The 25,143-nt window shown below is 48.0% G+C and overlaps 2 protein-coding genes and 1 non-coding gene across 3 annotated transcripts in view; 2 read left to right on the forward strand and 1 right to left on the reverse strand.

Moving 5' to 3' along the window:
* LOC128845150 (butyrophilin subfamily 2 member A2-like) overlaps positions 1-9,139 on the forward strand; it is a 44,332-nt gene extending 35,193 nt beyond the window's left edge. The window contains exons 12-18 of the mRNA XM_054043514.1: positions 127-147; positions 401-421; positions 2,116-2,136; positions 3,334-3,354; positions 4,071-4,091; positions 4,208-4,234; positions 8,628-9,139. Of these exons, the coding sequence (XP_053899489.1) occupies positions 127-147; positions 401-421; positions 2,116-2,136; positions 3,334-3,354; positions 4,071-4,091; positions 4,208-4,234; positions 8,628-9,139 (644 nt within the window). The remainder of the gene's footprint in view (positions 1-126; positions 148-400; positions 422-2,115; positions 2,137-3,333; positions 3,355-4,070; positions 4,092-4,207; positions 4,235-8,627) is intronic.
* Positions 9,140-12,840: 3,701 nt separating this feature from the next.
* On the reverse strand, positions 12,841-23,742 carry LOC128845206 (butyrophilin subfamily 1 member A1-like). Its single transcript, XM_054043599.1, has 2 exons — positions 23,652-23,742; positions 12,841-13,355 (listed from the first exon to the last, which is right to left on the reverse strand). The coding sequence occupies exons 1-2, from the start codon at positions 23,740-23,742 to the stop codon at positions 12,841-12,843; spliced, it is 606 nt and encodes a 201-aa protein (XP_053899574.1).
* On the forward strand, positions 17,922-18,003 carry TRNAS-UGA (transfer RNA serine (anticodon UGA)). Its single transcript has one exon. It is a non-coding gene; the product is annotated as a tRNA-Ser (tRNA).
* Positions 23,743-25,143: the final 1,401 nt, after the last annotated feature.

Consider the following 25,143-nt stretch of genomic DNA (forward strand, 5'->3'; position numbering starts at 1 on the left):
TACTGGGAATTCATGTAAAAATGAAAAAAAAATCCTTGAAATTTTTATTCACTGAAAGTTCTTAAATAATTTAAATGAAAATATAAATTAATGATATAATTTGTATTTGTTTTTGTTTTATTTTAGGGAAACACCTTGACAATATCAGTAAGTTCTATTTTTCTTCTAATGAAACATCTTACATGAAGTTTTAGTCAGGAAAGAAAAATCCCATGTAATAGCAATTGAACCCAGATATTGCAAAGGCTTAAGCCAATAAGTAACTTTACGCAATTCAGTGGGACTACTACACATGATTCTGAATAAGTGTTTCCAGGATCAGGCCTAAATCTGGATGCACTCGGATAAAATATTACAAGCTTCTAATTATTTATGTGGATTTCTTTCTCTCTCTTTTTAGGTGAACTCCATGAAGAAATTAGTAAGTTATATTTCCCCCAGTGGAAACTTTTTTTGGAAGGTGTTACTTTCCATTATAACAGAATTTTATTTTTCTACCCTCAAAGTTCCTGCAGCTTTAGATTAGACATACAGTGAATGATTTGATGTAAAGAGGCAATGTGAGAAAATGTTTAAGTGACTAGAAGTCAGGGTACTGACTCAGAATGCTGGAGCAGCGCCTGGGCAGAGAAGTTGGAGAGGAATCAATAATGGCTCTCTGGCCAGTTCTACACAGACCCCAGTCTTACTGTAGAGTAGAGTCGAGGGGTGGAATTTTTCAACCAATTTTAGTTTTTAGGGGAAAAAACGAAATTCAGTGACATTAAAATGTTTTCAGAATTCATGCTGAATTTGCCAAATTGTTTGGGTGTAAAAAATCTGAAGGAATTGAAATGTTTTGTTTTCACATTTTCAAAATGAAACATTGAATTTTTGATTCAAAGTGTCTTTTTGTTTTGAAAATTCCTTTATTTTATTTTTTTAAGAAAATGCTTGAAATCAGAACAAGACATTTCCTTTCAGATCAAACAAAATATCTTGGTCAACCTGGAACTAATTTTTTACTGACCTTTTTTTTCACTGAAAGTAACTAAATAAAAAATCTTTGTGGTTCAACCTGAAATGCACCCCTTCCCGCCAATTATTTGGGCTATTCGAATCCATACCACCTGGCTGCAGCTCCTATAAGTCTTGTCCACCAGCCAGATGTTACCAGCAGGCAGTGCTTTCTAGCCACACCCGCTCCTTATTTGTTGCATGGCCCCATTGTGGTGGGCTGCAGCCTGGTTGTGCAGAAGCTGGCCATGCTTGTTCAAATCCTGCTAGGGACTTGCCCAGGCTGGGGAAGACATCAGCTGCTTCCTGGCTCTTTTGAACAACTCACATGACATGAAGGCTCTAGATTGCATCATAAATGTCTCCCCTACCTCAGCCATATCAGCATTCGCCTCCAGATGCTATGATATTGTTATTTGGAGTACTGTGTCCAGTTTTGCCCCGCCCCACTATAGAAAGGATGTGGACAAATTGGAAAGAGTCCAGCGAAGGGCAAGAAAAATGATCAGGAGGCTGGGGCACATGACTTACTAGGAGAGGCTGCAGGAACTGGGCTTATTTAGTTTGCAGAAGAGAAGAGTGAGGGGGGATTTAATAGCAGCCTTCAGCTACCTGAAGAGGGATCCAAAGAGGATGGAGCTCGGCTGTTCTCAGTGGTGGCAGAAGTGGCGACAGCTAGGAAGAGAGAGAGGCAACACTGGAGACAGAAGGAGGGGAAAGGATATAATGGAGAGATGTGCCATTTTAGAAGAAAGTTAAACCAATCCATATTAAGGATAAGGAAAGTAGAAAGACTAAAGACTGAGTTATAGAACCGAATGAATATTAACTGTTCAAGGGTGTTAGCGGTTACCATTTTAGGGCTCACTCTTGCAATCTTTGCACACCTCAGACTCACAGAAGCAGAACTGGGCCCCAGTTCTAGACACAGTTCAAAACTGTAAACCTTTGAATTTTTATTTTCACTTGCAACCAGAAAATCCACAATATGGATAGAAAAGTAATTAATGATTATATAGAACTAAGAATCAATATAAAATGGAGAAAAAATATTTAAATCTTTGTTCATTGAAAAAACTCTTAAATAGTTTGTATTTATTTCTGTTTGCTTTATTTTAGGGGCACATCTTGAAAATATTAGTAAGTTCAATTTTTCTCCCAGTCTAACCTCTCAATTGAAGTTGTACACAGTTAAATTGTTGTTGTTTTTAATTAAAGGAATATTGTCAATTTGAAAATCAAATGCACGAACTTTGGCCACAATTCAGAGGGCGCAGCAGCTCAGTCATTTGCAGGATTGTAATAAATCATTGTCTATAAAATGGTATGTCAGAATAAAAAGCCAGACTTTGATAATAATGTTAAGCTCTGACCTTTCATTTCTTGCATGCACACCACTCCCAGTGCAATCAAAGGGAGATGGGCCCTGAGGAATAGTAATCAAAGTATTCTGAATTTTGATTTTTCATCATCATTATTTTTATTTCCAGTGACCAAAATGGGGGGAGGGGAGGAAATGTCAACCAAATTGTCACATGCCCTCCCCCCACAAACACAAACTATTTCCCCACCAGCTCTAACAATTAATAATCAGACCTAAAGACACCTGGCTCTGCAAAACTGTAAATGTTTAAAAAATTATATTGGAGCCCTGAGCCGACACATTCTTAAACTTATGCTTCGTTTTCAGGTGGTCTTGTTGAAGTCAGTGGGAGTACTCACATGCTTAACATTACGTACGAGCATCACTCTTTGTATCACCAGTGCCTATGAGTCCAAGCCTGCAAATATTTACATGCACGAGTAACTTTATTCATGTGCCTGAGTGTTGGTCAAATTGGGTGTTTATAATGCATTTTTGACCTGTAATCTTAGCTCCTGGTTCTGAGTTTGGAGCCATGCAAGTGAACTGTTGAATTCTGTCCCACTGATTGCAGTGTAGATTCAGGCCTTTAGAATACCACCGGGAAGGTACACATTAACAGTAATGAATAGCCATGATCCTTCTGCATTATACAACCCACTGGTGAATGTGTTACAGGCTTGCCTGCGTACTGCTCTACATACAATATGAGTCTGCTACAGATCCTTGCTAAATCTACAGCAATTTGGTCTTTTTTTTTAGCTCTGGAGATCCCCAGTTAAATCCCTGGTGCATCAGCCAAGGTGGTGGCCATCACACTTGCATATGGTTAACTTTAAGTATGTGATTACTTCCACCGAACTAAATCAAGGCCTATGTACGTGAGCTGAATGACTATACTGAAAAGTGATCTTTACATTTCCATACATGCTAAGAGAATTTTTAATTGCCTTTTCCTTTTCTTTCTATTTAAGGTGAACTGAATGAAAAAATGAGTAAGTTATATTTTCTCATTTCTATATGGATTGCATCTTCTCATGACATTGTCCATCTACTTTTCTCCCCAGACAGGAACTGCAGGCTGAATTCATACACACAACAAATGATTTGTCACCAAGAGAGATTGTGAGATAGTGATTAAAACTGAGGATATTGAATAGATATGCTGGTCCAGATTCTCAGCCACCTAATGAAACAGTGTGACATACGTTCTGAGTTTTGACAAGCTCTAGTCTGGAGTATTGTAGTACTTCCTTATGGAATCACAGACCTGTATTGGAACACTGCGAGTACCAACTCCAGCACACACACACAGGCCTTGACTTTGTACTAGAGTCCCAGATCAGATACAACAATCTAGTTAACATACAAGACAACAATTTAACACTATCTGTCGGTAAGGAGTTTGTCTACAGTGATCATCACATTACATAAATTCACTGCCTACAACCCCGTCCCACCCTGTGTAGTGGTTGTGTATAGGATGTGGCCTTTAACCCCACTTAGGGCTAGAATAATTGATACTGGAAGATTTCAGAGGTGCCTTATCCATGGTTTGGAAGGGAATCGTTTCCCAAAGACTGATTAAAAAGTCTTGGCATGAGGTGGTTTTCATGAAGGGGTTGGGCTTAATTTAATCTTGGGAGAAAAGCTCTTCCATAATGTCTTTATTTCTGATGTTTTAATTATTATTACTATTATTATTATTTAGGTGGACTTCAAAGAGAACTTGGTAAGCTTTTTTCCACCTTCTTTTTCAGTAATGCATCCTTTTTTATTAATCAGATTCAGCTTAACAATGAACTTATTCACATGAGTGCTCACTTTATTTGATTTGCTTGGTTTCAGAATGGAGAAAAGCCCTAGTTTGTCCAAGTAAGTAAAGTTTGTTTTTAGTTAATGTCCAAATTTCACTTCCTTGAGAGATCCTTGCTCCCTTTCTTTGTAGAAATAGCTGAAAACAACCCAAATAGGAAATAATGCAATAGTTTCTCTGGTTGAAGTGTGAATGGTGAAGGTTGTTCCCCCAAGTGACCTGTAAAGCTGGGGAATCTTCCTTTGGGAATATGGAGAGGAGTGAATTAATATTTTTCTGGATAATACATGCTCAGTTAGTACTTGAATGGGATGCTGTCCTGATGTTATTCTTTGCACATTCATAGGGGAAGGACAGCCCAGTGGCTAGGGTGTTAGCCTAGAATTCGGAAGGCCTCAGTTCAGATAATTCTCCTGTGTGACATTGGGCAAATTGATTAGTTTCTTTTTTGCCAGAAGCTGAGAATGGACGACAGGGGATGGATCACTTGATGATTGCACGTTCTGTTCATTCCTTCTGGGGCACCTGGCATTGTCAGAAAACAGGATACTGGGTCAAACAATATATGTCATTCAACCCAAAACAAACACATTTTAAGATTTTTGGTTGACCCAAAATTATTTTTTTTAAATTCATTTTTGGTGTAAACCTAAAAATCAGTTATTTGCACAGTTCTGGGAGAAGACAAAGATGCACAAAACTTCCCACACAGGCTTCACCTGCTGCTCTATGGGTCTGCTCTGATATACATCCAGTGCTTCATGTGTAATGAAAGAGGTTCCGGGGCTCAAGCAGTTTTTTTACATTCATAATTGATGAAGCAACCCCAGAGGTACCAGGGCTACAAACTGCCAAGCCTAGAGATGCTGGGGCTCAACGCTGGCATGCCCTCGCACAAATTTAAGCACTGAACACATCCCCTTCCCCACACAGACCTCCTTATTCCTGATGTATGATTTGATAGGAATTGTCTGTCCTTTTTTATTGTCCTTTTTTATCCTAGTGATCAGGCTCTACTGGGAGCTTTGTCTTCAGGGGAAAAGACTACTTTGTCATTTTTTGTTAACGTTTGATTCTATAGCAGTCATTTGATGTGCTTAGTGGAGGTGTCTGAATAGCCAATTCTTCCGTTTGTGGCTCTACTGAAAACAAATAAATACAGGAGAACCTCAGAGTTACAAACACCAGAGTTATGAACTGACAAGTCAACCACACACCTCATTTGGAACTGGAAGTACACAATCAGGCAATAAAATAAAATTAAATAAAAAAACTAATACAGTACAGTGCAGTGTTAAATGTAAACTACTAAAAAAAGGGAAAGCAGCATTTTTCTTCTGCATAGTAAAGTTTCAAAGCTGTATTAAGTCAATGTTCAGTGGTAAACTTTTGAAAGGACAACCATTACATTTTTTCAGAGTTACGAACATTTCAGAGTTACGAAAAACCTCCCTTCCTGGGGTGTTCGTAACTCTGAGGTTCTACTGTAAATAAAATGAAAAAATCATTTCAGGGTGGCTCAAAAATGATTTTTTTTTAAGAAATTGGGCAAACTGAAAAGTTGAAAAAAATCAGGTTGAATGAAACACATCTTCTGACCAAAAATGAAATGGTTGATTAATTTATAAAGTTTTAAAACATCTTTTAAAATAAAATTGAAGCAAATTTCAAAAAGAAAAATCTTTTTGAATCAAAAAGTCAAACTGTTTTGTTTCAAAAATGTGAAAAAGAAGTGCTTCAACTTTTTCAGAGTTTTTTTCCCTACCAAAAGAATTCTCTGAATTTTACACAAATTCGTGAAATCTTTCAGTCAATCCAAATCTACATTTTTAAGGAAAAAACGATTCCCCCAGTTTTAGTGCTTAGATTGCCAAAGACAATGAACCATGTTAACGACTTTCAAATGTAAGCTTTAATCCCCTACATTTTGGTGCGGGACACTGGTCTTCAGATAGGGGTGTCCTGCTCACTGCTGTTTTGTTGATTGTTTGTTTTTAGCTTTATTTATAGAATATTAAGAGCCAGACCTCATCGGCCAATTTTGAAGCTAATATAAGTATTGTAATCATGGAAAAAATGGGCTATTAAAGGAAACCCAGCTGGGGCCTTAGCTATAGAGTGAGTCTCACTGGTCCACATTGATCCCATGAAAAACTTTGATAGCTGCATAGATTTCATGACAGCCATGAAATTCTGACTCATGCACAACAAGCATTATCTATAATGACACTGAAATGGGGCATTGGCCTTATCCTTTGCCATGCCAGGACCCCACACAAGGTGAGAATTCTTAGTCAGATCTAGCTTTGGTATGGGAGATTGCCTACATTTAATTTCAAATGGAAAAAGTGATACCACCGTCTCAATCCTTCTTCATTCCACCTGGATGCCAAGCTGGAGACACCTGAATCAGCAGTGGGCCACGTATGTCCTCTGTAGTTGAGGTTGCAAGTGAGCGTCCATTATAAGCCCTGCTTTCCCTCCAAACCGCATACACAGGAATATCACTAACAATAATCAGAACATGATTGTTAGGGGAACATGGCTTGCAAATTCAACCCATGCATTTGAAGAGTCAAGTAACTCCCAGCTGAGATGACCCCAGAGCAGCTGAGCATAGAAAGGTGACCGGTAAGGTCAGTTCTGCAGTGGCCACTGCAATGTAGGGTAGCCAAAGGACAGCTGCATCCCCAACTTTTTACCTTTGAAGTGAGCTTTGTCTACTTTGGCACTACACTGTGGTGACTTACATCAAATGAGAACTGGAGTAATGTGCATGGATGGTTAAAGGAGAGAGAGTGTGTGGGGCGTGGTGGATAGGAGAGAAGTTTCCTCTCCTCTGCTGAAAACAGAAGATGATCTTCTCCTTCCTCCTTAGATAATGTCATGAGGAGACCTGGGTGAAAAATTGATATTTCAGTTCATTGGCAGTTTCAAAAAAATGAAGACAAATTTGTTTTGAGTCAGACCAGAAATGAAAATTTTTAGAAAGTTAAAAAAAAAGATTTAAACAAAATGTTTTATTTTGAGCATTTATAAACTTTTTTGCTTTTTAAAAAATAAAATTAAGGGAAATTTTGAAATGAAAAATTGTTCCCAACCAAAAAAATCAAAATGTTTCATTTTTAAAATGTCAAAACAAAATAGTCTGATTTTTTTTGAATATTTTTATTTGTCTTAAACAAACAATTTGGCAAAATTGACATGGATTTGGAAAATGTTTGTGTTGTTGAATCTGCATTTTTCACCAACAAAAGTTTTGGCCTAACAATATCACCAACTCTAGTTGTGAGAGCGGCCCATTGTGTTTCATTCTACTTTAACCACTCTTTGTGCTAAAATATCTTTCTGCTTCTTCAGGCTGTCCTAATTCCCTTTTTTTGTTGCTCGCCTCACTCTGGAGAGATGGCCTCTTGGCTGATATCCCTTTCTATCTGGCCTTGATTATTCCCCATGGAACTTAAATTAGGGGTATATCAAATCATGTTATGGTGTGATCTGACTTTAAATATTAGGAAGGAGGAGCACAGCAGGGGTTCTGTTCATGAAAAAGAAATGGGAATAAAATCTGCTGGGGCTCCCAGCATTCCTGGGTCTCTGGGTCCCTCTCTGGGAAGAGTCGTCTGCAGGAGAGGAAAGATTCTGCATCTCAGACCTGGCTCAGATGACCTTTCACTGTTGTCACTGACCTGTTCCTACTCGGGTTTGTGACTCTGCCCTGCACTCTGCAGAGATCTTGGAGCTCCTCCCCATTCAGAGCTGGGTAAATCCTGGAGGAAGGAGCTGGGGCAGATCAAACCTTCCCCCAGAGATGAGCTTGGATTCTTCTTCCTAAAACTGGGGTGGGGGGGAGGCGGGGAGGTCCCCACACCACTCCATGGCCCTGCCCCTGCCCCTTTTCGTCCTCCAGAGGCCCCGCCCCCTTGGCCAAGCCAGAAGCTGGAACCCAGTCTGCCTGGGATGGGGGAGGGGCGAGTGCAGCCCTGGCCCATGTCCCCATCCCCTGGGTCCCACCAAGGCAGGGGAGGGTCTGCAGCTCCCCACAGCTGCCCGCAAGGCTCTTACCCAGATCCAGCGTCCAGCCTGGCCTGGGGACAGGGCCTCGGGGGCCAAAGAGCTGCAACCAGGCCATAGTAAGAGACACCCGGGCAGCTGCTGTGGAGAGCCACGGACCCTCCATCAGCCCTGGATGGGGGGTCATCTGGGGGACAGGGACATGGACCTGGGGCTGCTCTCAGGCTCCCCACCCCAGGCAGGTGGAGGGTCCACGACTCCCCACAGCTGCACAGGTTCCCCAGGTCAGGCTCCAGCTTCTGGCCTGGCCAGGAGGCGGGCCTTTGGGGGGAGGAGAAGGGGCAGGGGGCCAGGCCCGTGGGGAGTGGGAGGGCCACTCCCGCATTCCTGCACCTCTGGCTCTGCCTTTAGCATCATGATTCTCTCTTTCCACTGCAGCGAATGTGACCCTGGATCCAAACACAGCAAATGCCCAACTCATCGTGTCTGAGGATCGGAAAAGCGTGAGGCGTGGAATTGCACGGCAGGAGGTGCCGGACAATCCAGAGAGATTCCATTCTTTCTGTCTGCTGGGCTGTGAGAGGTTCACCTCGGGGAGACATTATTGGGAGGTGGAGGTGGGAGACGGGGGATTTTGGGCTGTGGGTGTCGCCAGAGAGTCTATGAGGAGGAAGGGAGGGATCAGATTTAACCCTGAGCAGGGGATCTGGGCTGTAGAGCGATGTGGGGATCAGTACCGGGCTCTCACCTCCCCTGAAACTCCCATGCCCCTGAGTGAGAGACCTAAGAAGATTGGGGTTTATCTGGACTATGAAGCGGAGTGGGTGGCATTTTATGATACTGGTAATGAGACCCTGATCTTTACTTTCCTGTCAGCGCCTTTCACTGGGGAGACAATCCTTCCCTTCTTCTGGGTGGGGATTGGAGTCCTGCTCCAAATCTGCCCTTGAGTCCTGGAGATGGGGAGGTGGAACCCCACTGGGGTTCACTCTGGTTGTGGACCAGAAATGTCCTGAACTAGTTGTTGTCCTGGGGACAGCTCAGATGGTTTAAATCACACTGCTATGGTTCTAGAGAGGGCGATGGGGGAGACGGAGGACATGGGGGGTTGTAGGGAGCATAGGCACCGACTCTGTGGGTGCTGCAGGACTTGAGCATCCACGGGGAAAAATTAGTGGGTGCTCTGCACCCGCCGGCAGCCAAGCTCCTCTAATCCCCCGCCCCACCTCCTGCTCCTCCTCCTCTGAGCGTGCCACGTCCCCACTCCTCCACCTGCCTCCCAGCACTTCCCGCTACCAAACAGCTGTAGCAAAGCTCCAGGAGGCGGGGAAGAGGCGGGGCAGGGGTGGGGATTTGGGGAAGGAGTTGGAATGGGAGGAGTAGGGGGCGTGGCAGGGGTGGGGCCGGGCTGAGGGGGGTCGAGCACCCATCGGCGCCAGTAGAAGTCGGCGCCTATGGTAGGGAGAGGAGAAGCTGAAGATTGGAAAGGGGAACATGAGGTTTTTCTGGGGAGGGAGATGCTGGAAGGAAATGGAGAGTGAAAGAAAGGGAAAGGGGATAAGAAAAGTCAAGAGAGAGGGAATAAAACTGTTAAATGTTATGGAAAGTGATTATGTTTTATTAAATCAATCCCTTTGTTCATGAAAAAAGCTATTTTGGGGCCTTAAACTATTCTCACAGATTTTGGACACTCTCTTCTCTGTGTTCTGATTATTACACTATCATTGAATTGTTTGTAATTCTCACATTTCCTGACTGTAAATATAGCTTGTATTTTAAATGCTGTTATTTCTGCTTGTTATTTTCTTTTCTCTCTGTTTCTTTCAAACTGTTTGTTTTTTAAAGGAGCGGTACCTTTTTTTCCTGCATAAACTCTGGACTGTCTGCTGGGCATCCCAGGTCTGCAGGATGATGTGATCTCAGCAGTCTGTGCTTGTGGCCCTATGCCAGTCTACCTAGGGAATACCAGCAGCTATGCCAGTGTGAGTCTTCATGCCAGGGTACTCCTCCTCCTGCTCCATCATAAAGTCCATCAGGTATCTTTGGTGGGTCAGAAAATTCCTCTGAAATGTCCACCAGCACTTCAAGGAAGCTCTGTCCCTTTTGTGATGCAGAGTGAAAGCGCAAGCAAGAGGACTTCTTCAAAAGGTGCCATCTCCATGTTGCTGGCTCTAGTTGCTGGGCACACACAGACCAAACTCATTCCTCGATAGTCTGTGCTGGCGGGCTGGTCAAACTTCCTGTAACAAGCAGGGTGGACAGAAAAGTTTTGCTACACTGCAACATGGTCAAAGGGCTATAGTGGCCACAGTTCAGGCAGGTGTTAGGGAATCTGGGATAAGGTTGGTTTGACTCAGGTCTACATGCTGCAGTGTGGATGCCAGAGCCCCAGATTTGAGCCTATGTTAGGCTACGTCTACACTACGGGATTGATTTCAGATACGCAAATTCAGCTACGGGAATAGCGTAGCTGAATTCAACGTATCTGATCCGACTTACCCTGCTGTAAAGAAGGTGGCAAATCGACCACTGGGGCTCCCCCGTCGACAGCGCTTACTCCTACCTGGGCTGGTGGAGTACACGCGTCGATTCCGGGATCGATTGTCGCGTCCCAACGTGACGCGATAAATCGATCCCCGAGAGATCGATTTCTACCCGCCGATCCCTTCCCCCCCCCCCGTAGTGTAGACGTAGCCTTAGAAATATCTTAATGTAAAGTTAAGAAACAGTGTAGATGCTCAAGACCAGGGTTCTCCAACATGGGCCAGCTGACTCCAGACCCAATAACCCTGGGCTTACATTGCATTGTAGACAATCCCAGAGTGACATAGATGCATATCCTCATCAGTGTTCAGTGACACAACCAGTTCAGGGGGAAAAAAAATTCCATGGCTATCTTCAAAAATCACATCTGGAAAATGAAAGGGAAATCAACAAGGAAACATTTTTATAAGCTTTATTTACATTAAGTAAATGACAGGCTTAAAGGGAACTGGGATTGAACTTTCATAACCAGACCATGTGGTAAAAACATCCAAAAATTTGAAGTATTGTTCTGAAAGGCATTAAAGTTGAAATATTGCAAATGAACTTTGGGCAGGAATTAATGAGCAGAGGTGAAAATGGGCTGGTGCGGGCCGGTACAGTGTACCCGTGAGAACTGGCCGCCGGTACCGGCCCGCAGACGGCCGATGTTAAAGCACTGCTGCTTTTGCTCCCCCGCATCGGCTGCCTGGCCATGAAGGGCTGGCTGGGGGAGTCTGATCCCCAGCCCCGCCCCTTCCACCCGAGGCCCCGCCCCTTCCGATGGCCAGAGCCACCCCCCCACCTTGCCCAGGAGGGACCCGGGGTACCAGTAAGTCCCTCTGCTTATTTTCACCCCGTTAACGAGTTACAGTCATACATTCAGAAAGATTTTATAGATCTCCCTCTCGTGTTTTCTTCCCTTCTCCCTTTTATTTTATTTCATCCAGTTTTGCACATCATTTTAGCTAACGCTTGTTTTCCATCCATTTATTTCTCTGTCTGCTCCTAAATCTCTTTTATTCCCTATCACAGATTATTCCAACTCAGGTTCCCAGTTCTCTCCCTGATCTTATCCCTTCCTCTCCCTTTGCCCCAAGATTCTCCGGTTTCAGGATTGTTTTCTTTCATTATTTTCACATTAGTTCCCTACCCCTCTCGCCTTGCCCCAGGTTTCTCTATTTACTTTTGTTTTACTTTATTCCCACCCCCCCTTTGATTTCTTCTCTCCCTTCTGATTAAACCTGCTCTGTAACTGCCTCTCCCTTCCCCGCAGCCAGCTCACCTTCATCCAAATGACATCTCCTCCCATGTCCCTCCCCCCACCACAGCATCCCGTCCCCTGGGGCCTGGAGGTCACACTTGACAGTTCCTGGGACTGGGTCTCTATCTCCCAGGCTCCCTGCTGGAGCAGAGTATTCACCTTCTCCCCAAACCTCCCAAATCACAATTAATTTGGTGTCCTTGTCACCCCCACATCTGCCTGTCCCCCAGTCCCCCTAGTAGTTACAGCCCCAACCCCCACATCACTTCTGTCCCTGACCCTCCAACAGTTCTCATCCTGCAGCCCCCACATGTGCCCCTCAGGGCCCCTATGCTCCTCCTGCAACTCCAGGAGTTATTCACACACACCCCTTCCCATCCCTGGGGCTGCAGGGAGGGCGGGGGGGGAGCGTCATAGAGATTAGATATTGGGGTTGGGTAGACAGGTGTCCTCCAAGGTCATAAAGATGGGCCAGAGGCTAGGTAAATGAGAGACCTCCAGTATCCTAGAGACTAGGATGACTGTGATTAGAGACACCCATTTTTTCATGTCCATTGGACTATTCCCACCATGTCTGAGTAGCAGTGTCTGCGCCACAATTCCCAGAGTCCTCCTGTGCCATAGAGGACAGTGACACACAGGCGGCAAAAGCCTTGGGTTGATGAGACTGGAGGAGGTGGAGAAGCCACCCCCTGTTTTCCACACTCTGACAGGTCAGACACCTATCAGGGCCTCCAGGGTCATAGCGGTTGCATGGCAGAAAGCCTGAAGGAAGACAGGAAACTTTCAATGTCACAAAGACAAGGGGGTGTGAGACTAGAGAGGTTGAGTTCAGGGTCTCCAGGGCGATATCCCCCCCATGTCTCAGCAACACTGTCTGAGCCGGGATCCTGTCCAGACCCAGAACCAGGGACGGATTCGCTGCCCGGTGAAAGAGGCTGGCGAGAAAGTGAAGATTGGGGCCTCGTTATCAGCATCAAAAAAAGCCACCTGCCCCCATTCACAGTCCAGAGAAATCCGGATCCTTCTGGGGACCCGGCTCAGGGGCAGGGGGGTCTCAGGGAAGGTGAGAGCCTGGAACTGACGCCCCCACCGCTGCACAGCCCAGATTCCCCCCTCAGGGTTATGACTGATCCAGCCTTTCCTCCTCACAGACTCTCTGGCCACCCCCACAGCCCAGCGTTTCCCATCCCCCACCTCCACCTCCCAGCAATGTCTCCCCGAGGTGAATCCCTCACAGCCCAGCACACAGAGCTCAGTGTCAAATCGCTCAGGATCGTCGGGCAGGTACCGCGGGGTGTGTCCCCATCTCACACATTTCCGATCCTCAGACACGACGAGCTGGGGATGAGCCGTGTCTGGATCCAGGGTCACCGTCACTGGGGAGAGAGAATCAGAGCGTTAGGGGCAGAGCACGGCCCGGGGGGCGGGCGGGGCTGGGGGCATTTCTCACACTCCCCAGCAGCCCTGGTCTGCCTGGGACAGGCCTGGATCCCAGGGCGCTGCCTCTGTCCTGGGCACCTGACACTGAGCAGAGACGTCACTGCAGCTCTCAGCCTGGGTAATGGGACCCCCTGTTGGACGTTCGCATTCAGTTACAGAGGCTGCAGGTCCCTGCTCCCCAGCTGGCGTAGCTCAGATGGCAAAGAGTCTGGAGGGGAAAAGGGTCCCAGAGATGAGAGCACCTGGTCTCTGATTTACAGCGCCAGCCTGGGGAGCTGCTTCTCTGCCCCGAGTGCCCTGGCAGCTCCTCCCCCGGCTGCTGGGACCTGCTGTGGGGGCTGCAGAAACTGCCTCTCTCCCCCTTCCTGCTGGGGCGGCTCCCCGGAGGGTTAGAGAGGAGGAACCTGACGTTGCGCAGAGGGCCGTGAGAGGAGGGAGGCACCAGATATGAACCCGGGGGAAGCAGTTCACTGAGCCCATCCTCCTGTCCCTGGCCTGGGAGAAGAGGAGGGGACAGGGCATTGGGGCAGAACCACTCCAGCCCAGAGAGTGGTCAATGGGGGGTGGCCTTGGGAAGAGAGAAGGGAGGAGGTGGCAGCGTCAGAGGAACACTGCATCTCTAGCGGAGGAAGAACTGGGGAGCTCAGCCTGCCCAGCAGAAGAGAAAGGAGGGATGCTGGTGAGGAGCCAGGGGAGAGAGCCCCTCGCTCAGGGAAAAGCAGAGGGGCACATGGACGGGTATGGAAACACCAGGGCATTTGAGTGGCGCTCAGGGCGAGTGTGTCTGGTCATGGACTCAGTGCAAAGGCTGGTGGCAGGATTGTTTGTGTGACTTCAGCGCGGGATCGCCACCACATTTCAAGTTTGTATTTTTATTTCTTGGGGGTGGGGGAGTGTCACATTGGGTGTTGGTTTGGTTTGTGTCTTTAGCTTCTCGTTTATAAAAGTGTTTTCATGCATTTTTTTCTCTGAAGTGAGAAGTTTAGCCCTTTCTCAATAAGCTGGCCAAATACTTCACTGGTGCTACTCACAAGCAAACAGTGAGATACAAGTACATAGCCAATATTCATAACTTCAAATACAAGAATGATACACACATACAGACAGCATAAGCATAACCAGCAAATTACAACCTTTTCATAGACACCTCACTTCATCATATTTGTACACGATTTGTTGCAACTATATGACAGTCGTTGCAAAAATGGTTATAGTTCAGTTAGATACGTCACTCGCCTATCAGCTTTCAATGGACTTGCCTGTGAACGTTCCATCTGGAGTCTAGGTCATGCTTCTGCTGTGACTAAGTGAAATCCTGCATGGACGTGGGACTTGCCCATGTGACTCCAAACACCATCTCGTTACCTGTAATTTTCCACTCTCTCTGCTGAGGGCTTTGTTTGAAACAATGGGGGTTTCCGTGCGCATGGCAGAAGCTATAAAAGGCCCCGGACACATCTCCATTTGGCCTCTTTCCTGCTCAACCACTTGACTAGGACCTCATACTAATGGGAGCATCTAACCAAAGGACTGAGGACCTGCCAATGATTCAGAAACAACCAGAGACTTAATAAGCCAACAGTTTATTCCATCACTGCTACAAGCCTGATCCAAGAACTTTGCAGTTATGGTATGTGACTAAGGGCTTGTCTACACTTAAAACACTACTGCGTCACAGCTGTGGTGGGTCCATGTAGACACCCCCATGCTAACGGGATGCCATCTCCGACAGGTGATAGCTGGGTGATGGAAGAATTCTTTCTTTGACCTAGCACTGTCTCCGGGAGGGGGCAGGGACTTCTGTTGGCTCAACTAGACTGCTCAGGGGTGTGGATTTCACCCTTGAATGATGTAGTTATGCCGACCTAATTTTCTAGTGTAGCCAGACTTAAGTAACGCACCTCCACTTCCAGCCTGTCTTTTTCCTTCCTGACCTATTTTTCTTTTTCTATCCCTCTCCTTCTGCTTCTATTCAATCAAAATCTGACTTAGCTGGCCAAGACTGCATATTTTGCAACACTGCTGCAAACCTGTGACCAGAAAGACAGCTAAATGCCATGCCCCAAGCAGCCCGAGGGTGGGACACGTTTGCCAGGTCTCTGAGTGGCTGGCAAGGCCTTGTGCTAGGCCTGTGTTTCTCTGGCAGTGAGAGAAACTCAATACCAGAGCCAGAAGCTGCATCTTCTCTTTGCTGTTCTTTTCTTTCCCCGTTTGTGTGTGTGTGTCTTATCTTGCCACCTGGGAAACGGGATTGAACTTTAACAAGAAACACCACAACAATGACAGCTGCAGCCCATCTCAGCTAATCTCTTCCATTTCCCCAGAAGGACAGCTGCTACCATCTTAAAAACCATCCAAGAGACTTTCACATAAGGAACTTTCCTTCTAAAAACTCTCCCGCTAAAGAGAACGGGCACAAGGGATGCTGTTAAAAGGAAAGTCTTACGGAATACTTTACATTTCCATTGCTTTAACTCTTTCTCTTTTTTTCTCTGTATTTTAGTAAAACACTAACAGGGATTTTAGAGGTGTGTTTGCCATGGGACTAAGCAGGCTGAAGTCTCTATCTACCGCAAGCCTTGTATCACCCGTTCAGTGTTGGACAGTGACAGGGTCACGTTAACACCTTTGACTCCTTTGGAGCCTTGAGACTATTTCAATTACCACAAAAGTTCCCTCCCCCTGTGTGAGTGGCATGGGGAACTGAGCGTCTTTTCTCCTTTCTCCCCTCTAGGATGTCAGAAGCACCATAGACAGGTGCCTGGCTCCTGTCATTAGTCTGGCCACAGGCTGAGACAAAACAACTCTCCCAGGGCACAACTGCAAAGTGGGGAAGGTGACGCATGGGGTCGGAATCTCCTTTGGTTTATTACAAACCTGGGGTTCCTGCATTTCCTACAAAACGAAATCTGTTTTCTTAATCGCTTCTCTGCTCAGGCTGCGTCTACGCCCCCTTGTGTCGGTAGAACGTATGTCGCTCAGTGGTGTGAATAAACCACCCCCCGAGTGACACAAGTTACACTGACCTAAGCGCCGGTGTGGACAATGCTATGTCGCTGGGAGAGCTTCTCCTGCCCACATGGCTACGGCTCTCGTTGGGGGTGGGGAGCTCTCTGCCGTCAGCTTCCAGCAGCCACGCTAGAGAGTTAACAGCAGGGCAGCTGCATCTGTGCCACTGTAAGCTCCCCAGAGCAGCCACCGCCTTCGGGCAGAGACGATGCCCCTGACTGGGGACACAGGACGGGCCTGTCACCTCCAGGGCACTGGGTTCTCTTCTGCCCAGGGCAGGAGTGAACAAATGTCTGTGTGACGTGGTGACCATTCAGAGACCGGTGAGGAATGAGCTGGTGCGAGGGAAGTTGATCTCGGTCCAGGGGCAGGTGGGCAGATGTCCACAGAACACAGACCAGCAGGAACATTGGAATCTATTGGTCAAAGCATGGAGGCTGAGGAGTGAATTGCCCATGGGGACTGAGCTCCCGTCCTGTCCCCAGAGCTGGTCTCAGTAAATCAGGGTTGAAGCACATTGATGGGACACCTCGGGGAAGCTTGCACAGCCATTGCTGGGGCTGCAGCTATTCTGTGGCTAGATACACAGAGATTCATTCTCCAGGCTCCTCAATTCAGCATTTCTCACTGGCAAGAAATTCATAGTAAAATATGATGATTAATGGGAAAAAAACTGTTTCTTTCTAGATGTGAAAAAGGAAAGTTCCAGCAGGTGGAGGACACGTCTCCTGGCCTGGAAATCAGACTTGGTTATTGGTGCCAACAAACCAGTGCTCTGAAGGAGACTCTGAGGAAAATCAAAGGTACCGAGAAGGGAGCTAGGTGGGGAAACTGAGACACACGTCTGGGACTTTTGGAAGTGACGGGCTCTGACCGATTAGTTGCAACAGATGCTAACATAAAACTGAAACAAATCAGAGTGACCAATAAATTATCAATCCTGACTCAGGGGAAAGGGCTCGGGGGATTTCCCAAGGCAACAAAGACAACAAACGGGTCATAATCTAATCATTTGAATGTGGTTCATTTTCCCACTAAGAAGTTTCTCTGGAGCAATGAGAAATCCAGGGTCCAGATGAAGGGAGCCATGTTCCATTCTCCTGTCGGACAGTCCAGTCATGGTTTAGTCCTGTTTATAAATGGAGAAAAGAGTCCAATAAAAACAGTTTAATACAGCGAGAAAGTCAGTACATTGGAGGATAGAGCAGGGAGCTGGTGGGGGGCAGAGCTGGATTCTACCTCACTGTCTGATCTTGGTCAGGTCAGTTAACCTCCCTGTGCCTCCATTTCCCTGTCTTTACAGTGGAGAGAGCAACAATTACAGACCCCACAGGAGGATGTTGGTTTGATGCTTAACCACATGGCTAAGCAACGAGAACCCCAAATTCCCCCAGGTGCTTTGGGAGCCAGGTTTGCTGTTTGAATTCTGTATTTCAGATGACATCAGGCCTGGATGTTGTGATGATTTACCTTAGGGGGTCACTTCACTCGCAGCTGTGATGGCCAAGTGGTTAAGGTGTTGGACTTGAAATCCAATAGGGTTTCCCTGTGCAGGTTCAAATCCTGCTCACAGCGAGGCCTGTGTTTTAGCCACACTTGCTCACTGGTGCAGTACATCTCTACAGACCCATGAGACATGGTCAATACACTCCCCACCCCAAGTAATTCCTGTTCTGCTCCTTTCATAATGATGCCTGGGAGGAAGCCTCATGATGTGTCCCTGAGGTCCCAGGCAAAGCCTCTGCCACGCCCCTGGCGCAGCCCTACCCTGGGTGCAGAAGGAGCTGAACGCGGCAGTCGGTATGAGAGGCCAGGGGAGGCTGAGCATCCCCCACAAGGCCGCCCATGCAGGGGGGAAAACGCTCGGGATGTGGGGCGGGTCACCCCTCCGTGGGCCCATTGTCATCTTTCAAGCCCTGGAAGTGAAGCTTCAGAGAATTGGGGGCCATCACAGCTGCAAGGGAAGCAAGCCTCTAAGGCCAGAGAAAGTGGTAAATCAGGAGTCCCCAATGCGGTGCCCGCGGGCGCCATGGCACCCGACGGGACATTGATGTGCACCCGCCTAGTGCCCAGCAGGGGAGAGAAGCCGCGGCCCCGCACGTGCCGGGGACAGAGAACTCCGGGGCTGCAGGCTGTTCTCTGTCCTTGCGGCTTCTCTCCGCGCTGCCCAAAAACCAACAAAAACCCACTCAGACTCTGCTGTCCGAAGAATGGCCGGAATGCCGCCCCGTAGCATGTGCTGCCCCAGGCACGTGCTTGCTCCGCTGGTGCCTGCAGCCAGCCCTGTATGTGAGTATTCTTCCGCTGCACTGATACTGCTGTTTTCTTGTGCTTTGCGCTTTATTATTTTTTTAACATTTTGCCCAAAATGAATGGTTCAAATAAAAGACAATGTACGTATTATTTCAACGCAGAGTGGGAAGAATCCTATTGTTTTATTGAAAATAAAGGGAAATGTGTTTGCTTATTGTGCGGGAGTGCTGTTGCGGTGCCAAAAAAACATAATATCGAGTGCCATTTCCAATCTAATCATGGCTCTTTTGACATTAGCCATCCACTTAAATCTGAGTTGAGAAAGAAGAAAATTAATCAACTCAAATCAAACCTATCTGCCCAGCAATCTGTTTTCACTAGACAAGTGGTAAAGGACCCCCCCGCCCCCTGCTCACCTAAGGCAGGAAAAAGTGATGGATGCCTGGCCCCATGGCCCCCTGGTAGTCCCCCTTAGGGGAAAGGGGCGGAGAGGAGCAAGCAGCGAGTGAATGGAGTCTTGGGGGAAGAGACAGAGAGGAGTGAGGGGCAGGTAGGGGGGACCTAGGGGGAAGGAGCGGAGGGGAGTGAACAGTGGGTGGGCGGGACCTCGGGGGGAGAGGATGCCCAAGGGCGGGGCCTCTCTGGCAGGTCCATGGTCTAGGCGCTGATGGGCCCCCAACTTCTAGGGGTCACTCATCTGAAACCCAGGATGAAAGTGACACAGGGCCTGATTCTTGTTTGGGCTGAGGCTACATAACACCTTTACCTTCGGGGCAGTGTGACGGGGCTCTACAGGGGCACAAAGCCCTCCAGACATGGCCAGAGACAGGGAAAGGTCATCAGTATGGAAGAGAATCAGGCCCAGAGTTAGACAAGGTGTGCAGAGAATATTCTCAGTTCTGTTTAATTACACTTCGCCCTTGCTAGAAATTCTTCCTGTATTTTCTCCATTCCACTGCCTGACTCTGTATCTCTGTCCTTTTCCCCTGTTTGTTCCATAGAATTATCAGGTTCTGTCAATTAATAGCCGCAATCCCGCCATAAACACGACAGCCTGAAATTTCAGCTCTCTCCCTCTGCCCTCCAGCTAGACTTGCTGCCAGCTGAACTGGAGCAAGAATGGGGACCGTCTCTGGCAGAGGGCGTGAAAAAGACACACGGAAAGGGTGAGTTTCACAGGGATTTCCTCAAGTGAGGAGAAACTTGGGGTCCCAGTTAGTGCCCAGAAACCCCTTCAGGGATCAAACAAACCGGAGGCCCAGCTCACCCCGATCTGGGCTCCATGGGGGAGTGAGCAGGGGGCTGCTGTGACACACACAGACTGACAGGCCCTGCCCAGGGGAGCCTGTGCTGGGCACACACGGACTGTGGCTGAGGAGGGGCTGCCAGACCTCCCCCCACAGACGGACACTGAGGGAGGAGGGGGCAGCTGGACAGACCACTCCTACCTTCAGTGGTGCTGATGTTACTCCCTGAGCCTGCTGAGCCCTGTGGCCCTTCCCAGCCACGCCCGTGTGAGCAGAAAACACCAAGAGTCAAGGCAGGGGAGGTCAGATCGTTTATTGGACCAACTTCTGTTGGGGAGAGAGACAAGGGCCTGAGGACCAGCTCTGTGGAGCTCGAAGGCTTGTCCCTCCCCAGCAGAAGTTGGACAATAAAAGAGATCCCCTCCCCCACCTTGTCTCTCTAATCTCCTGGGACCGACCCTGCAAACAGAGAACTTCTGATCAAGCACCAAGAGCCTGTATGTAACACGTACGTTGCATTTATTCAAACAGTGCCTAGCGCAGCGCGGGGAAGAGCTTCAAGCTGCTGCCAGCCACAGCCCCTTCTGCGCAGGGTTGCCAGAAAACTGCCCCAAACCAAGGGCAATTGCACCTGCAGGCCAGACCTCTCTGTTCCAGATTGAAGGTGCCCTTTGGTCTCTCAGCCTGACGCTCTCACACAACCACAGCGGCTCCAGGCACCAGGTCCCCTCTTGGCGCACTGGGAGGGGCAGCAGGACTCCATGTGCTAGCAACAAAGCAGGCAGGCCACAGAGTGGGGAACTGTACTCAGGGAAGCAGTGACTCTGTCAAGGATTTAGGTGTCGTACTGGGCAAGCCACTCAACATGAGCTCCCAGTGCGATTCTGTGGTGAACAGGGCTAACGCCAGCTGTGATGATGCAGGGATTTTCTTGTTTGTTCAGTGGTTTGCATTCAGTGTGTGGGACTCAGTTTCCCTGGGTGTTGTTTATTTAACGAGGTGGCACTGGTGGGAGAAGTAGTTTGTTGTTACAGAGGACCAGCGGTGACCTCGCCCAGGGCCGGCTCTGGCTTTTTTGCCGCCCCAGGCAAAAAAGCCTCCCCCTGCCCCCGCGGGGAGTGCAGCAGGGGAGGGCGCTGGTGGCCGGAGCGCCGGGAGGAGGGCGGCGAGCCCGGCCGGGGCTCCGCTCTCCCCAGTGGCCAGAGCGCCGCGGGGAGGGCGGCGAGCCCAGTCGCGGCCCCGCTCTCGGGCCGGAGCGCCGCGCCGCCCCCCTCCAGATGCCGCCCCAAGCACATGCTTGGTGGGCTGGTGCCTGGAGCCGGCCCTGACCTCGCCTGAACTGTACGGGGCTGAGAGAGAACACAAGTCCTGGGAGTCAGTGACACCATCCATGGATAGATAAACAGAGGATGGAAAGGGAGGTGATTCAGCAGTGGTGAGACTGATTTCAAAAATAACATTAAAAATACTGGAGAGGGTGCAGAACAGAGCCATATTTGAGGGCTGGAGAAGATGTCTTGTAAGGAGGCACTGAAAAGCTCAGTCTGTTTAGTTTTTAAAAAAGATTGAGCGGTGAGCTGATTGCCAAGTACAAGTGCCTTCGCCGAGAGAAAACACCAAGTATTTAAAGGGCTCTTTGGTGTTGCAAAGACAGGCAGAGCAAGAATCCACGTCTGGAAGCAGAAATCAGAAAAATTCTCATCAGAACAAGGCAGAGATTTGTAAGAGGGAGGGCGATTCATCCTTGGAACAAGCTGCCAAGAGAAGTGATGGATTCTCCATTTCTTGATGTCTTCCAGTGAAGACAAGATGCTTTTCAGGAAGGTGCTTTAGTCAAAAAGCAGCTATTGTGATACATAGGAGGCTGGGATATGCAGTCAGATTAGATGCTCTAATGGTCCCTTCTGGCCTTGTCTACTAATTTATGAAAAACTGATGTTTTATTGTGTAGCCAGCTCCATCCCCAGACTCAACAGTCATTGAGTGTGGTGATCGAGGGGAAACAACTCAAACACCCAACAAGGCTGGCCAGGGGCAGGACATCAGCTTGGAGGGGAGGGGTGGGGGTGGCACTGACATCACAAAGGCCTGTTGCAGGAACTCGGCCTATTGGGCAAAGGTGGTGGGGAGGGGGTGACCTCACAGAGAGACCCTGACATCAGCCGGGCAGGACAGAGGTGCAGGGCCAGGACAGTCTCTGAGACCTCCCCCGGACTTTGCTGCCGCAAGTCTCCTTCACGAGGTCTCTCCTCGAGAACTGAGAGAGAATTAGGATTCATGGATGTGAGCATGAGGAGGAACCTCTGTGGAGTTTTCTCCTTTCCTACCACTGATTGTGCCAGAAAACAAACTTCCCTTTTACAAGGTAAGAGGCCAAGAGAGGTTTGGAACCTGTTCAGTCTGATCCCCCTGGTGCAGGCAGCATACTAGGCCCAGAAAACACTGGCTTAGGGTGGCCGAATTTGATTTCCTACCTAGGACTTTGACGCTTGGAATCCCTGGGGACATTGGGATTTATCCTTTTTGGTTTCCCTTTTCCTCCCTCCTTTCTCCTCTTCTCTTGCTTCTTTTCCCCCTTTTCCCGGCTTCCCTTCCTCTACCAAGAAGGGGTGTGTGTGGAGTGTGGATGGGGTGGGGGTGTTGCTCTCATTGTGAGAGGCCCTCACAAAGAGGTGGGGCTGGATCTGAGAGTGATCCCCTCTGATGGTGACCTGGGCCGTCCTTTGGGACATCTGGTGAGACCTCTCAGCCTTCCGCCCCTCAGAGTCTCAGTGCCGATTGGCCGAGCAGGGGGCTATCGCCAGCGAGGAGACTCAGGTCCTTTTGGTCTCTTTTCAAATCAGGCAAATAAGTCACAACCAATCCAATGTATGGGATTAATCTTGCTGCTTCTCTCCATTAATTGTCTCTTAGCAGGTCATGATTTCCTCTAATGTTCTAGGTCTTCTAAAATACTTGCTGAATAATTACTATGAACCACTGTTGGTCTGTAGCTCACTTGAGAGCACTTCGAATCATAGAATATCAGGGTTGGAAGGGACCTCAGGAGGGATCTAGTCCAACCTCCTGCTCAAAGCAGGACCAACCCCAACTAAATCATCCCAGCCAGGGCTTTGTCAAGCCTGACCTTAAAAACCTCTAAGGAAGGAGATTCCACCACCTCCCTAGGTAACCCATTCCAGTGCTTCACCACCCTCCTAGTGAAAAAGTTTTTCCTAATATCCAACCTAAACCTCCCCCACTGCAACTTGAGACCATTACTTCTTGTTCTGTCATCAGGTATCATTGAGAACAGTCTAGATCCATCCTCTTTGGAACCCCCTTTAGGTAATTGAAAGCAGCTATCACATCCCCCCTCAATCTTCTCTTCTGCAGACTAAATAATCCCAGTTCCCTCAGCCTCTCCTCATAAGTCATGTGCTCCAGCCCCCTAATCATTTTTGTTGCCCTCCGCTGGACTCTTTCCAATTTTTCCACATCTTTCTTATAGTGTGGGACCCAAAACTGGACACAGTACTCCAGATGTGGCCTCACCAGTCCCGAATAGAGGGGAATGATCACGTCCCTCGATCTGCGATTTATTCTGATCAGTCAATGTATGGAATTCAAGATGGCTCAAGTAGGTTGAAAGTCAGGAGCAGCGTTTCCTCTAATTTTTTATGTCCATGTGCGGAATGAATTTTGTTGTGTGCACCAATGTGGAGGTGAGGTGTGACACATCACCTGTATATTGCTGCACATTAAAAAATTCCTTCTGCACATGGACGGTGTGTGGCAACGCTGCTTCCAGCTCCAGGCCCCAGTGCAGGACCATGGTGGCACAGCTGGGGACAGCAGCAGCGCTACCGGTCGTGCTCTGCGGGCTCCCGGCGTCACTCAGGGGTGGGGTGGGGCCTGGGGCGGAGGAGGGGTTTGCCCTAGGGCCGCACTCCCCCTAGGGACGACCCTGGCGGTAATATCAGGCCCACCCTCGTGGCAGGGCCAGGCTGGAACCAGGTAAGGCTGGGGAAGGGCAGGGTGGGGGGAAGCGGCGCAGGAGGGAGCCAGGGGAGGCCCCCACTGAGAGGGGGAGGCCCTCCCTGATCACCGCCTGTGTGGTGCTAAAGATGGAGCCGTGCAGTTTACCGGGAACTTTGGGGGGGATTTGAACCCTGGACTCCCACATCCTGGTCGAGTGTTTTAAATGACCTAAGCACCTAATTCCAGGCGAGGGGCTCCCACGCAGACAAAGGTGTGTTTGATTTTTCCTTCCAAAGTGTTGTAGGTTGCACTTGTCTCTGTTGAATTTCCTAGTGTTGATTTCAGATCAATTCTCCAGATTGCTGAGTAGAGGCAGTGACTGTGCATTCAGAGATATCCTGCGTATTTTAGAACAGGCCTGAAAAATCAGAAGTTTTTTTACTTCATGTAATCAATTCTTGTCCACTATTTCTACCCCAGTGTGCATATGTCTGGCCTAATGATTGTTGTGAGGGACAGTGTGATGACTGTCAGGGTGGGGGAGTTAAGGTGGTAGTGAGAGAAGAGCGCAAACCCAGGTTCTATTCCTTGCTCTGGTAAACTTTTTCTGTGGACTTTAAGCAAATCCTTATTCACTCTGTGCCTCACTGTCCTCATCTGTATAAAAAAGGGGATAACAGCCCTTCTCTGCCTCATACAGGTGTTGGGAAGGAAGTGCTCAGATACTATGAGGACAGAGGCTTTCTACCTACCTTGGATAGTCAGCAGTGCAGCCCTTTCCACATCAGCAAACATCTCACATTGGCGTTGTCCCCGGCTCTTACCATTTTAGCCCAGTTCTTTCCATTCTTTTCTAACAGCCCCAGCTCTCAGCGTGCTGTGCTTGGAGGAGAAGAGCAGTTTTCACTAAAAAATAATCTAGTCTAGCAGAAAATCTTGGGAATGAAACCAGAGTGACACCCAAAAGCTAAAAAACAAAACTAAAATGTCAGTCGAATAAAGGAAAATGTAGGTTTTGTTTGTTTTCATAGAATATCAGGGTTGGAAGGGACCTCAAGAGGTCGTCTAGTCCACCCCCCTGCTCAAAGCAGGGCCAATCCCCAGACAGATTTTTGCCCCAGATCCCTAAATGGCCCCCTCAAGGATTGAACTCACAATCCTGGGTTTAGCCGGCCCATGCTCAAACCACTGAGATTTATGTTTTAAATCTCATAAATCTGAAGCTTGGGGAACAATTTCAAGATTTTCGCTTCAG

Source organism: Malaclemys terrapin, chromosome 11, assembly GCF_027887155.1.
Source record: "Malaclemys terrapin pileata isolate rMalTer1 chromosome 11, rMalTer1.hap1, whole genome shotgun sequence".
Lineage (NCBI taxonomy): Eukaryota > Metazoa > Chordata > Testudines > Emydidae > Malaclemys > Malaclemys terrapin.

Coding starts and splice junctions, on each gene's coding strand:
- LOC128845206 (XM_054043599.1), bottom strand. CDS start 23,742: ATGGTCCTGCACTGGGGCCTGGAGCTGGAAGCAGCGTTGCCACACACC. Junction 13,356..23,651: donor TAATGTGCAGCAATATACAG/GTGATGTGTCAC, acceptor CTCTCTCCCCAG/TGACGGTGACCCTGGATCCA.